The sequence below is a fragment of the Eutrigla gurnardus genome (assembly GCF_963514095.1).
Source record: "Eutrigla gurnardus genome assembly, chromosome: 24".
NCBI classification, from domain to species: Eukaryota; Metazoa; Chordata; class Actinopteri; order Perciformes; family Triglidae; genus Eutrigla; species Eutrigla gurnardus.
Genome location: NC_139935.1, coordinates 3,510,742 through 3,523,393, shown reverse-complemented (window position 1 = coordinate 3,523,393; position 12,652 = coordinate 3,510,742). Strand labels below are relative to the sequence as shown.

The 12,652-nt window shown below is 43.9% G+C and overlaps 3 protein-coding genes across 4 annotated transcripts; 1 reads left to right on the top strand and 2 right to left on the bottom strand.

Annotated features, from left to right (window-relative positions):
* Nucleotides 1–250: 250 nt before the first annotated feature.
* wdr12 (WD repeat domain 12) lies at nucleotides 251–3,628 on the bottom strand. Its single transcript, XM_084004350.1, has 13 exons — nucleotides 3,482–3,628; nucleotides 3,077–3,171; nucleotides 2,842–2,936; nucleotides 2,485–2,591; nucleotides 2,268–2,383; nucleotides 2,027–2,181; nucleotides 1,826–1,871; nucleotides 1,653–1,738; nucleotides 1,416–1,556; nucleotides 1,221–1,326; nucleotides 934–1,066; nucleotides 736–808; nucleotides 251–571 (listed from the first exon to the last, which is right to left on the bottom strand). The coding sequence occupies exons 1-13, from the start codon at nucleotides 3,520–3,522 to the stop codon at nucleotides 494–496; spliced, it is 1,272 nt and encodes a 423-aa protein (XP_083860476.1). The 5' UTR covers nucleotides 3,523–3,628; the 3' UTR covers nucleotides 251–493.
* Nucleotides 3,629–4,944: 1,316 nt separating this feature from the next.
* Nucleotides 4,945–9,069, bottom strand: nop58 (NOP58 ribonucleoprotein homolog (yeast)). Its single transcript, XM_084004012.1, has 14 exons — nucleotides 8,921–9,069; nucleotides 8,314–8,390; nucleotides 8,160–8,212; nucleotides 7,848–7,972; nucleotides 7,632–7,768; nucleotides 7,377–7,441; nucleotides 7,147–7,281; nucleotides 6,889–7,034; nucleotides 6,518–6,644; nucleotides 6,169–6,332; nucleotides 5,946–6,080; nucleotides 5,607–5,814; nucleotides 5,405–5,523; nucleotides 4,945–5,327 (listed from the first exon to the last, which is right to left on the bottom strand). Exons 1-14 carry the CDS (start codon nucleotides 8,963–8,965, stop codon nucleotides 5,262–5,264), a joined length of 1,602 nt encoding a protein of 533 aa, XP_083860138.1. The 5' UTR covers nucleotides 8,966–9,069; the 3' UTR covers nucleotides 4,945–5,261.
* A 463-nt stretch (nucleotides 9,070–9,532) lies between these two features.
* Nucleotides 9,533–12,534, top strand: nufip1 (nuclear FMR1 interacting protein 1). Of its 2 annotated transcripts, none has more exons than XM_084004602.1 (10): nucleotides 9,533–9,855; nucleotides 9,989–10,056; nucleotides 10,138–10,239; nucleotides 10,318–10,380; nucleotides 10,472–10,548; nucleotides 10,720–10,812; nucleotides 10,938–11,125; nucleotides 11,242–11,376; nucleotides 11,468–11,748; nucleotides 11,846–12,534. In XM_084004602.1, exons 1-10 carry the CDS (start codon nucleotides 9,624–9,626, stop codon nucleotides 12,326–12,328), a joined length of 1,722 nt encoding a protein of 573 aa, XP_083860728.1. In that variant the 5' UTR covers nucleotides 9,533–9,623; the 3' UTR covers nucleotides 12,329–12,534. The 2 variants fall into 2 exon arrangements, with proteins under 2 accessions (XP_083860728.1, XP_083860727.1); XM_084004601.1 differs by having other exon boundaries at nucleotides 10,135–10,239.
* Nucleotides 12,535–12,652: the final 118 nt, after the last annotated feature.

Sequence of the window (12,652 nt, the reverse complement as noted above, 5' to 3'; positions counted from 1 at the left end):
AATTCATGAAACATGTCATGGAAATAAGGGTGTGTTACTTCCATCATCAGCAGTCTGTTAAGCCAACCTGGAGGTAAATAAATCTTATCGAATGCAATACTTTAATATGATTTGTATATGTGGAACATTTTCTGGTCACAGGTCATTATATCACTGTTTTTTTTTTTCATCTTCAAATTGCCATCCGCTTATTACCACCATCAAAATATTAAATATCGGAGTACGAGTAAAAATTAAATAGAAGAGGCACTTTAGGAGAGACAATTAATTTATAGTTTTCTTGCGTTACAGGAAACCAAAGACAATCCATAAGAAAATATGTGTAAAAATTGAGAGCGGTAAAAAATAACCAGGACAGGGTAAATGACGTTTTGCACTGTACAACATTCTGAATCACCGCTGCTTTGGTCTGCCCGTCTCAACACCGACATTGTCCATAACTCTGCACTTATTGCCTGTGGTGGATCTCTGGAGGCCACGCCGCCCGGTGAGCCTATGCCCCTGCATCTGTCTGACAGGCTGAGTATTTGTAGGTGTACAGCTTGTTGTCTGCACCTCCACTCAACATCAGCTGGAAAGAAACAAGAAGACAGCAAGTTCAATACAGAATAATTCAATTTACTGGGTTATTTTGGTTTTATTTATCTACATTGCATCCTATTTTCCCACTGGGTCATTTGGGAAAATAGGTCATATTCTTTGCTTTGGGATAATATTTGTAGACAGCGGTCTTACCCCAGTTTCTGTCCAGTCCACACAAAACACTTTGTCCTCGTGGGCCGCTAGGTCATACAGAGGAGCCTTACAGCTGGGAGACACGGAGGCAACATTTACATGTTAAAATTATTCCCCTCGGAAAGGACAAACCGAAATACAGTGTAGGCTGAAGAAGCATTTTATAAACTGAGTATTTTTATTCCGACAAAGACGGACCTTCTGGTGTCCCACAGTTTGACCAGGTTGTCAAGGGAACCGGAGACCAGCTGGTGCTCATGTGACGGCGCCCACTTCACGGCGGTGACCCAGCCAGTGTGGGAGGTCAGAGACAGCAGCACCAGCGACCCATCTGTAGAGGAGGCGTTTACATATACAAGTGAATAAAATGGCGAAGATAGAAATAGCGACGCTGCTGAAACAGGTAATAATTATGTATTATTACAAGTTTACGAAACTCGATCTTTGACATTAAGACGTCTGTGGGATCGAGAACACAGCAGTACCTTTGGTGCGAGGGTCCCACAGCCTGATGTGTCTGTCGGTGCTGCCGGAGGCCAGCCGCCGACACAGAGGCGAGTAGGAAATACAGTTAAACACTTTACTGCCCGTCTGTGGAAAGGACAAAAACATCAGTTTATTATGGGAAATAAACAAATTCATAGCATCAAATCAAATCTGCTTGTCATTGTGTTTCTCACCAGCGTCGTCTTCATTGCTGCCGTCTCAATGTCCCACACGCGGATGGTGTGGTCCCACGATGCACTGCAAACCTCCTCGCTGTCGCACCACAGGACGGAGGACACCGCCTCGTTGTGTCCAGATAACGTCATCATGGGAGTCTGCGTCAGCGTGACCACATGGGAACCTCATTTTGCTGCTTCACATCAGTCGTACTAGTACATCAGTTGTCATGCAACCAGATGTGGACCACTCACCCTGGTCAGGCCCAGCTGCTGAGTCTTCTGTTTCTTCCTCGGCCTGTCGACAGGCTCTTCAACCTCGTCTGCCTCGTCTGTGGGCACTGACGGGAAAAAGGTTGCATCTCGTTTTAGATTTCATTTTTGTTCAATCAATGTTAAACATGCAATCAGTCATTCTGGCAACCTACCTGCAGACCAAATCTTCAACATTTTGTCCCAGGAGCCACTGCAGAACTGAAAAAAAGGAGTAATGAATAGGATTGTCCAATAATGAATATAAACAAAAATAATCCCTCTTATTCATGACCTGTGCAGGCCCGTTTTTACAAAACGCAACCTAGAAATCCTACTGCTCATTGTGGCTTTAACCGCCATCCTTCCCTCTTTACCTTTGAGCCAGTGGGGTCAGCAGCGACCGTGTCGACGCTCCCCGTGTGTCCCCGACAGCAGTGTCTGGCTTTCACCTTGTTCCTCTCAGAGTTCCACTCCCACAGCAGGAGGGTCTGGTCCAGGGAGGCCGTCAGAAGCAGCGAGGTCAGACCATCTGCAGCCAAACGTCCACATGGATATTTTAAGAAAGGTTGCCATTATTACCGCCGGAATGAAAGTTTGCCACTCTGTTCTGCTTACCTCTTTTGACCCAGGCGACATCTTTGACCACATCCGTGTGTCCGGCCACCGTCATCACCGCCTTGCCCTCCACAGACCAGATCCTGGCGGTCTTGTCATAGGACCCCGTTAGGATCCTGCAGAAAAACAAACAAGCAAAACGCTAATGAGAAACAGTTACATAACGTGCTGCTGTGAGCCAAAAGCCAAATGAGAACATGGAAATGTGTCATCTCACCATTCAGCATCTGCATCTACGGCGCTAATCCAGTCATCGTGCATCATGCACTCCTCGGGCTCTGGGGCTGTGATCCGCTCCACATACTCTATCTCCACCACTTCTTCCTGAAACAGGGACACGGATGCAGAAATGTCAAAGAACATGATCCAGACAATTCAGTCCCCATTTGTACCTCCAATTGTTTTCGGCGTAAATCCCACCAAACCCTTCTTTCTCAAGCCCTTCTCTACTTCCCGAGGATATAAAGAGCATTATAACCAGGTGGCTGCGTGCATGCAGGCCCTGGAAGTATTCTGTGTCGTTAATAACAGGCACACATCACATCTCTGGTGTAAGCAAGGAGGCTGGTCGTACCGTTGATATGCCTTCTGTTTCCATGTGAGTGGACAGCTGCGTTCGCAGGAACACACCCCTGACCAGGAAGTCGAACTCCACTTTGCTGTGAGATGCTGTGGAAACAAGTACATTAATAATAAGTATTTTTGAGATCCTCACAGCCCTGCTTCAATTTGAAACTCAGCTGGGGAGCTGGGTGCCAGAAATAGTGAAACAGAAATAGTTTTAAGTGGTGTTTTTTTATTATTATTACCATTTCTAGCCTCCAGCAGCTTGTTGATGACATTGCTGAGGTCCTGCACCTCAGACCCAGCAGGGATGGAGAATGGGACATCATCCACAACATACCTATGAAGACAGGTTTTCAGTTAATACCTCAGGTTACACCCATAAATGCACATATGCTCGTCATATATCATATATTAGGGTTGTTAGCATTAGCTAGCTAACTCAAGAAGCTAAAAACAGCTACATGTTAGCGGGTAATAGCTGTACCAGTAAATAGAAGCTCGGCCAAAATGTACAGTACACATGCATTAATAAGAGTAGTGTCTAACGGGCTTGTGCTGTACGTACTGTACTGTACAGCCTGTTAGCCAGCCTGCTAGCCATTCCTGTCTCCTCTTTTATGTTTCGGTAAAAGCATTAAATGACTCACCTTTCGTCCTCGGTGAAGAACCTCGCTTGTAACTGCGACATTTTTATTTGGACGTTTGTCTCGCGGACCACCAGAAAAAATGAATATGAGATATGGCTAAGTAGTTAAACTGTCCCTTCATAACACATAAGACTCTCGTGCAGTCACGCCAGCCATGTGGTAAGGAAGCAAGGCACTGCAGCAGAGCACAGACGCAGCCAATCGATGGCGCGGCTCCGTGCTCCACTAGTAATGTCTGCTCACAGTAATAACGGCTCGCTCGACGATAACGCCAATATCTCTATTATAAACACACACAAAAAAGCTATTATGACTTCATAAATAATTGTATCTCTAATTCAGGCTTTTATTTATTATTATTATTACTATGTTCTCTTCTGTAATTTGTTTTTACATGTTCTTGCCGTACATTGTAGTATTGTATTTTATTTCTATCACATTATAAATATATATCATGCAGACACTTAAAATGACTGGCAAAAGCTAGTAAAAACTATGCAGAAAAGCACCCTGTGAGTGTATAATAATAAAAATACATAGTTTTTATTTATTTTATTATGGTATATAAAAAAATATATAACTAAATAAAGATCATTCTGATTATATTAAGTAGTGTGGAGTGTAAATACACTGAAGTACCTTTAATGATTGCAAGGACCCAATGCAGTGCAATACAGTACATAGACAGTACTTCTAACTGAATACATGCAACGCTGTTAGGTGTACATATGACACAGATAAAGATTGCAAATGGACCAGTTCGGGATCATTCAGTGAGAGAATGAACACATATTTAAAGATTATCAATGGAGGTTAATAAAGAATACAGATGTTTTTATTTACAAGTAATCCAGTGAGATGTAGTTTGACATCTGTCTTCGACTGAGACTGTCCGAGGGCAAGAGACCTTCCAGACACATTTTTTTTAGCAATAAAATAAAGATAACTAAATGTAATTTAATGACAGTCACCAAGATTTATGTTACCAAGTAAGCCAAGGTGTGGAGAGGGTGGTAAATCAATTTCTAAGTCATTCATACATGCAGGAAATTAAATAGGAAATTAACTGGGATACATTTCAAACTGTGAAATGACATTTTAATGAGGGGATAGAACAAGTACTTTTTATAGCCAAGACACTGCTCCTTTAAAGACTGTAACACATGGAATAGTTATGAATATGTAAATACATTTGTATGTTCATTAAAAGGCTTATTTCTTGGAATACAAGTCAAACTTCAGCACTATCCTCTAAATTTGAATTTCAGCCAACATCTCTGCTCAACTTTTCATTTGAAAGATATTTTTGGAAGTCACATATTCTTACTCAAAGTGCAACGAAGCATCCGACTCAAACTTTGGACCATTTCATTTCCCCCTAAAGTGAAAAGAAACTACATCTGCTAAATCCTTTGCAGTTTGCGTCTTGCATTGAATAATCACGTGTGTAAACAACTCAACCATGACAGCATAATGTGTTTATTTCTCCGGGGCAGAAAACAAGGGAATCTCGCTGACTTTCATTCGTGTCTGATACAGATGCGTTTACAAATAAAAATCAACGTAAAAACTGTTGGACCAGGATGGAAGATTACAAACTTGATAACCATTGTAAAAAATAGAATCACATTTTTACTAATTTTATAACAAGCAGTTATAAAAAGAGATCCAATGATGATCTTTTTGTTTTTTAGTTATGCCCTTATTAGATAAAAATGTAGGACAGAAAACCAAAATGACATAAAAACTAAAACAGAAAATATATACACTCTCCACTATTTCAGTCATCGTCTTCCTCCTCCTCCTTGACCTTCTTTTTCTTCTTCTTTTTCTTCTTCTCTGTTGACTGGAGGGAGAACAGACGTGAGCATATTTAACAGCAAAAACAAACCGTGTGAATCGTCTTCTGAAGCTCATTCTTACCTCTGTTACTACCATTTCTTCCTCTTCCTCCTTTGGCTCCTCGGGCTCCTCCGCTTTCTTGTCCTTCTTTTTCTTCTTCTTTTTCTTGGGAGTCTCCTCTGCTGCTTCTTCTTCCTCTTCTTTAATTAAACATGGAGAAAACAAATTAGCATCATAAACTCCATTGTTACCACAACATTAGAGTCATTCTTCTTCTACTCACCCTCTGCTACTGGTTCCTTTTTGGGCTTTTTGGACTTGGCTACCGGTGTTTCGGGCTCTTCGGCCTCCTCTACCTCCTCAAACTTCCTCTTCTTGGAGGTGGAGGGAATAGTAGAATCGCCGGATGGATCATATAGTCTCACCTCACTCTTGTGCTGGTATTTGTCTGCCTTTGCCATCGCTTTGCCTGTTCCACTGATTCTTCGGATCTAAGAGGAAAAACAATGGAGGGAAGATCAGATGACTGGCAGAGAGACAGGTGGCCATCAGACAGATAAATGTTGATATATTGACAGAGAGTAGTTCTTGGAGATCATCGCTCTCTTGGAGCTGTACTTACTCCTTTCTCCTCCAGCTGGCGCAGCCTGGCTTCCAGCTTGAGTCGGTTCTCTGCTCCCATTTCTGCATTTGTGTCCTCTCCGAGGGCATCGTAGCGAATAGCCAGGGATGCTTTAGCTGCCAGCATTCTGGAGATCTGGACAGAAATACAGAGCCTGTGTTAAATTTGATGCCAACCCAACTGTGATGATCATCACCTAGTCCAGTTAGTCATCTGGACTTACCTTGCCCTTGTTCTTAGCACTGGTCTGGCCCACTAGGGAGGCGTGGTAGATGAGACCGTACTTGGGAGTGTCTTTGCGAGTCTTCAGGGCTCTGAACAGAGCCTTCTCTGCTCCGAGGATCTGCACTGTGGAGGCCGGATGCTTCGCCAGATTCAGAAGCGAACCTTGATGACAACGAGAGAGACAGTTAATACGACGCTCCCGTCAGCAGCGGCGGCTCATTCTGCCTCTTAATACAAGCTCAGATGAGGTAGTGACTTAAGAACATCAGGCATTTTCAGGAAAGTGACATATGTCGTCATCATCACCGCTTGGCTGTTTGTTTCTAACACCCCTTTCTCTGACTTACCTGCGTGCGAGATGAGACGGGCGCCGACCAGCTCTCCCACCATCACGGTCAGGTTGGGGGCGATCGCCATCATTCGGTTCTTAAGGTAGTCGTACAGCTGAACACGGTATTCTGTAATCTCAATCACCTACGGAAATGAAGGAGATAAGAGTTATACTTCTACTGCCGGCAGATAAGCGGTCAAAGCAGCCCTGTAGTCGAGAGCGGGAGCCATAAAGTGTGACTGTTCAGATGAGGTAGTGACTGAAAAACCCACATGATGTATTCAGGCTAAAGACAAACGTCGTCATCATCACAACTGTCACTTCAGCTCTCCGATACTCAACGGTGAGACATACAAATACGAATATGCTGGTGAGAGAAAGACAAACCTGATCACACAGGTGCCTAATGTTGCCGATGTCCTGTTCGGACACCTCCGTTCCCATGGAGATCTCTGCAGCCAGTTTCACCTCTGCTTCGATCTCCTCAGGGAGGATATCGGACAGATCAGAGCCGGCCACGTTTGTGCGATCACCTGCAGACACACAGAAATACATGTGGCTACTGAGGAATACACACTACAGCCTGCATTAGAAACTGTTTAAAAGAAGCACCGGACACCTAATAAAATACAAGTTATGTTTTACCTATTGAGCGGACAGCTTTGCAGTAGGCCAAGTTGTCGGTGACAACCTTTCCCAGCTCGGGGAAGTGCCAGCCGTACCACTCTCTGCAGCGCATAATGTAGTTGTTAAGCTCCTTGTCTAGGTCGTCCAGCAGAGCTGAAGAGACGACGAAATAAACAGACAAAGTGAGTGCATATTAAAATACAAATAAAAAGTAGTTATCATCACTGTAGCTAAAAAATACAACTTACAGATGGCTTGCACAATCATAGTGTCCACTTTGTCTGGACTGAACTTCAGCTTATAGCGGGATAAACTGGGAAAAACACAAAAAGAATAAGTTATTAAGGCGTTATTTTACATGGCAAACCTCTGCCTGGGGAGAGACCGCTGCCTCAGGGGTAGTGACGAATGCTGAGGATAATCTACAGGGATGTTTCAGTCAGCAGGTGTAATCATAGGCAGCAGTCGCATCTACGCAACACCATATCTGTGTGCCATCGTACCTGTGAGCTAATCCAAGAGACATGGCACTGATCTCCCTGGGAGGAAGTCCAGTGATGAGGTTCTCCATCTGGCTCCTGATGCATCTCATGAGTTCAGCCACAGCAGAGTTGTGGACGCAGCTCAGGTCGATCTTTTCCTGAAAACCAGAGCATGTTAGAGCCACAATCCTCGCATAGCTACTAAATGCTTATATGCGTAAATGTTGAGATACTTACTTTGATAACTCCACCGAGTTTTGCATCGCTGATGGCCAGCTGCTCGTGAGCTTCCGTGGCAGCAACTTTCCTGAGCGCTTTCTTCAAACTCTTGCCGATTTTCCCCTCGGTGAGTGCAGTGGCCGCTGAGTGGCAGAAGATAGTACACATTAATACAGCTACATACATGGATGTCAACCAGCTGCTGGCATTAACCTATGTGGTCTCAGTGGTAGTGACGAATACTGTTAAAATACCTCATGTTGTAGTCAGACACAGTTAATACATCACAGACCACAGATTACATTAGATACATTAGTCTCCTCTCAGTACCTGCCAAGGCCTCCGTCGTGTCCTTAAACTTCTCAAAGTGCTTCAGCTTCACACTGGCAGAGGGAAAAACACAAAAACGTTCAGAATCACAGCATAACATGATAATAACTATGTGGTGTCATCTTTTATGCTTAGCGGCACCTTCAACACTTACATTTTGTTCGCCTTTTCGGGAGTTTCAAACTCCTTGTACAGGCTGTCGACCTGCTGCAGCTTGGATTCATCGAGGACCTGGAATATAACAGTAGGTTAGTTGTCATGCATTAAAAAAATCTTGGCAGGAAACAGCTGTATCATGGAGGAAAGGTGAAAAACAGCCTGATTTTAAAAATATAGGGTACAAAATTAGAATTATTCATCTATGCAGGGAGAACATATGATTTATGATCATAGTATTTGATTGCAGATTAGTATGTCACGTTACATATTGCAATATTATATTATTTATTATATCACAGTAGAGAAAAGTCACTTGAGTTGGCCTCAGCGTGCACACGTGGTCACAGGGCCTCCACGCTGCATTAGCATTAGCAAAAACTAGCATGCATGATCAAAACGTCAAATTGTCCCTCTCACATCCAACACATTATAACATGCTTTATAACACCACTATTATTCACTCACTGTCAGTAACGTTACATGTAACGGTAGCAACGTGGGATTGCGCGTGACTAGCTTGCGATGCTAACCGAGGCTAACTCAAGCGGCTGATGTGTAATACTCGTGTTTTAAACGACAGGAAACAGAAGTCGAGTACAAACCTTGAATATCGCGTAACCCGCGGCGGTCTCGAATAACACGAGCATGTTGGCAGCAGCTCGGTTGCTTCTCCAGAGTCAGATCGCTCTCCAAGTTGAGAGTCCGGGTTTTTCTACGCCACCACGCTGCTGCTGCTCCTACTCAGACTGAACACACGCGGCGAGAGAGAGAGCACCAGGAAACTGCTGGGTTGCCAGGTCCGCTCAGCTGATATCCCCCGATATAAGGAATGCTTTATAACCGTATCGACCTTTCTGCTTCAACTACAACAGATAGCATCTAACGTATAACGCTATGGAAAAGTGTTTTTTTTTTTTTTTACTTATCAGGCGTCCCGTTAATTTACATGGAAAACAGATTCCACACGAGTTTTCTACTTACCTGGCAACCCATGAAGTTTGTGTTAAATCTCGCGAGAAGTTCTCGCAAACACACCGGCTTATGAAAACTAAACTTTTCATAAAAAACACAGACAGTGGATATCCAATCTAAACAAAACTGATATAGATATAAGTTAATATATATCCTTTATATTTATTATTTTGGTTGCGTTCCTGTGTTTTTTTTATGTATTTCCGGCTCTCCCGGAAGTGACGGACGTGTGCGTATTAAACCATTGCAAAAACATGCACATGTGAGAGCTGCGTGGTGAGAAACTCACATTTACTTTACATTTACTTAACCGTCGACTTCGGGACCTGGAGGATGACCGAGCCGGGACACTATCCTCCGCCGGACTTCGGCTGTCCCCCTCCGAACTCCTTCCAGACCTCCCAGCAGAGTTCAAGCGGCTTCCACCCCAGCATGTGGAGCTGGGGCGAGACGTCCTCCGAGCCGGTCTGGGACTACAGCGGCCAGCCGGGGTGGCATCAAGGGTCCGCGGCAGGATTTCATTACCCACCAGGTCGTGGAAACTACGGACATAAACGTCCTCCTGGTGAGTAGCCCAATACAGTGTGTTAATGGTGATCATCCCAAAAGAACCATAAAGGAAAGTGAACTGGATGTCAATAATCAATAATCCTAAAGAAATATTGATATTGAGGAATGTGTGTGTGTCTTGTCTACAGGTCAACATTGTGATTGGCATCGAGGTGGAAGACAGAACCATGGAGCCCCCAACAATCAGTGGAAAAAGGTACTTGATCACTTAGATCATGAGCATAACGGTGTTTGTCATACAACAGCTCTGAACTGATCCGTTTATAATCAACAGCAGAAAATTAAGAAGGAACCAGACTATTCATATTTCTGTGACACCTGTGACCGGGGCTTCAAAAACCAGGAGAAGTACGACGAACATGTTTCCCAACACGTCAAGGTAATTTAAATCCATCAGGCATATGTTCCTGTATTTGACGTCATTTATGGAAGTCTAATTTTAAAATCTCTTTCATAGTGTTCTGTGCCCGACTGCAGCTTCATGGCTCATGAAAAACTAGTCAGCATCCACTGGAAGAATGTAGGTTGCAACGACTCGCTGTGCATCTGAATCTTCTGCTCTCTGTGTTTTTCCTTTGGTGATATCTGTGTTTTTTATGTCCTGACTGCAGAACCATGCACCAGGCACGAAAAGAATCAAGCTGGACACACCAGATGAGATTACAAAATGGAGAGAGGAGAGGCGCAAGTCAGTATTCACAGCGATAGAATAATGCTCCAAAGTTGGGCAAAAGAAAACATGGCATGGCAATTTTCAATTTTACAAGCATCATTGCCAATAATTTGAGCAGTTTCCAGAACAGCGATGCTTGCCATATATCAATTGTTGTTCAACTTGAGCCTTAATTTGTCTTTCCAGAAACTATCCCACACTTCAGAATATGGACAAGAAGAAAAAGGTGATGGAGGTGCGGGAGGAGACGGGAGCTGTTCTTGAGACGGCTCAGTTTGGGTAAATTGGATGCTTAAATTGTGATCTTTCTTATTTTCTCCTTTTTATAGCAGAAACAACAGAATGTTTGGACTTATTTGAGGCCGAAGTGGATCCTTTCTAAATCTAATCCATTTCATTCACAGACGAATGAGAGGCAGAGGTCGAGGACGAGGTCGTGGTCGAGGTCGTGGCTGGGGGAATAGAGGTTTCCATGGGCAACACCCTGGAGGCCCTCATCCATCAGACTGCAGGGCTACAGAGAGGCCGCCACCCGTCACCCAGCCCTGCAGGGACGGAGATCCACTGGGAGCGCTGGCTAACGGTGATCATGGTGAGAGAGACATCTGACGTGTTAAATATATCACTGTGCCTTTATTATCACATCTGGGGGTTTAACAAATGTCATGGTAACTGATATGTATATCAATGTTTCTCATGTTCTTCCAGACTCTGACCGGGAGGACCCAGCTTCTGAGTCCAGGACCAGTGGCGTTGTTGTGGCTCCTAAACAGATGAGCTCCGCTCTGGGCTCCCTGGTGGCTAACTACGGCTCCATGAGTGAAAGTGACGAGGAACCAGAGGGTGAGTTTGCTTTCATCCTCAGCCTGTATGGGACAGATTATTAGTTAAAAAATAATTTAAAATGTCTTATTATTCCCACACTGTGTTTCAGCCATTCCAATTAAGAGAGCCCATGACCTTGTGAAAGAAAACCAGGCTCTTCTCAACGCAATACAGCAGAACTCTGAAGACAGAGGACCTTCTAGAGGCCTGGCAACTTCTTCACGGGCTACAGAGACTCACAACGACGCTCACTGCAACGGTGCCCATCACACACCTAACGATAGACGTGGACGAGGGGGAAGAGGAGGAAGAGGTGGTAGAGGTGGTAGAGGTGGTAGAGGAAGACACCAACATACACTACAGGATCGTGGTCCCACTCTACTTGAGATGGTAATATTATACAAGCACATTTCACAGGATTTCAAATTGAGGCAATAAAATGATATTTAAAATGCAGCTTCTCTGTCTTCTTTCACTCTTTTTTTAGTTGCTGGCCCCAGATGTCCGCCATGAGAGGAATGTCCTCCTGCAGTGTGTGCGCTACGTTGTCCGAAACAACTTCTTTGGCCTGGAGAGCAGAGCTCAGACCCGGAAGGATGGAGTCACACCGGCTGTCCCAAACGGAGAGCATGAAGGGAGGCAGGAAGACCCATCAGAGGAGGCCGGGGCTTTGACCACCTCTCTGGTTGGTGGAGAGAGAAGCTCAGCAGAAGTTGCTCTTCAGCAGGATTTAGTAACGAGTATTGAAGTTGACCAGTGCTTGCGTACATGCCCAGAACCATCCACGGATCCTCCTGTGGACTCTGCAGGAAGTGCTGAGCAGTGTGCAGGGCATTTAATCCAAAATGCTGAAGAGAAACCCATCAAAGACTGCAACGGCCTTTATATGACGGGCACGGATACAATCGGATCCTCCTGTAATATTTATGATGATGAAGTATGGGAGAGCCCTGCTGCTGTTATGTCCTAGGAAATCCCATGAAATATGATCTGATTATCTTTTGTTGTAAAGCATAAATGAGGGACATTTGTGTTTCAAATGTTGATACTTTGAAGTTATTTTTCAAGGACTATTAATTTCCATGTGATGTTAGTTGTACTAACCATTTATATTTTTGTAACATGCTACAGAAGAAATATTATGTTTTTCTTGTGAAATAAATCATATAAACTATTGATCAGCGTGTGCAAATTAAGTTATGTCATATTTGAAGTAGTATTAAGCAAATTATTGTCACTTTGCGTCAATATTGAGGTTCAACAGTTGCACCGCCCACCTGGACTGCCCAAGACG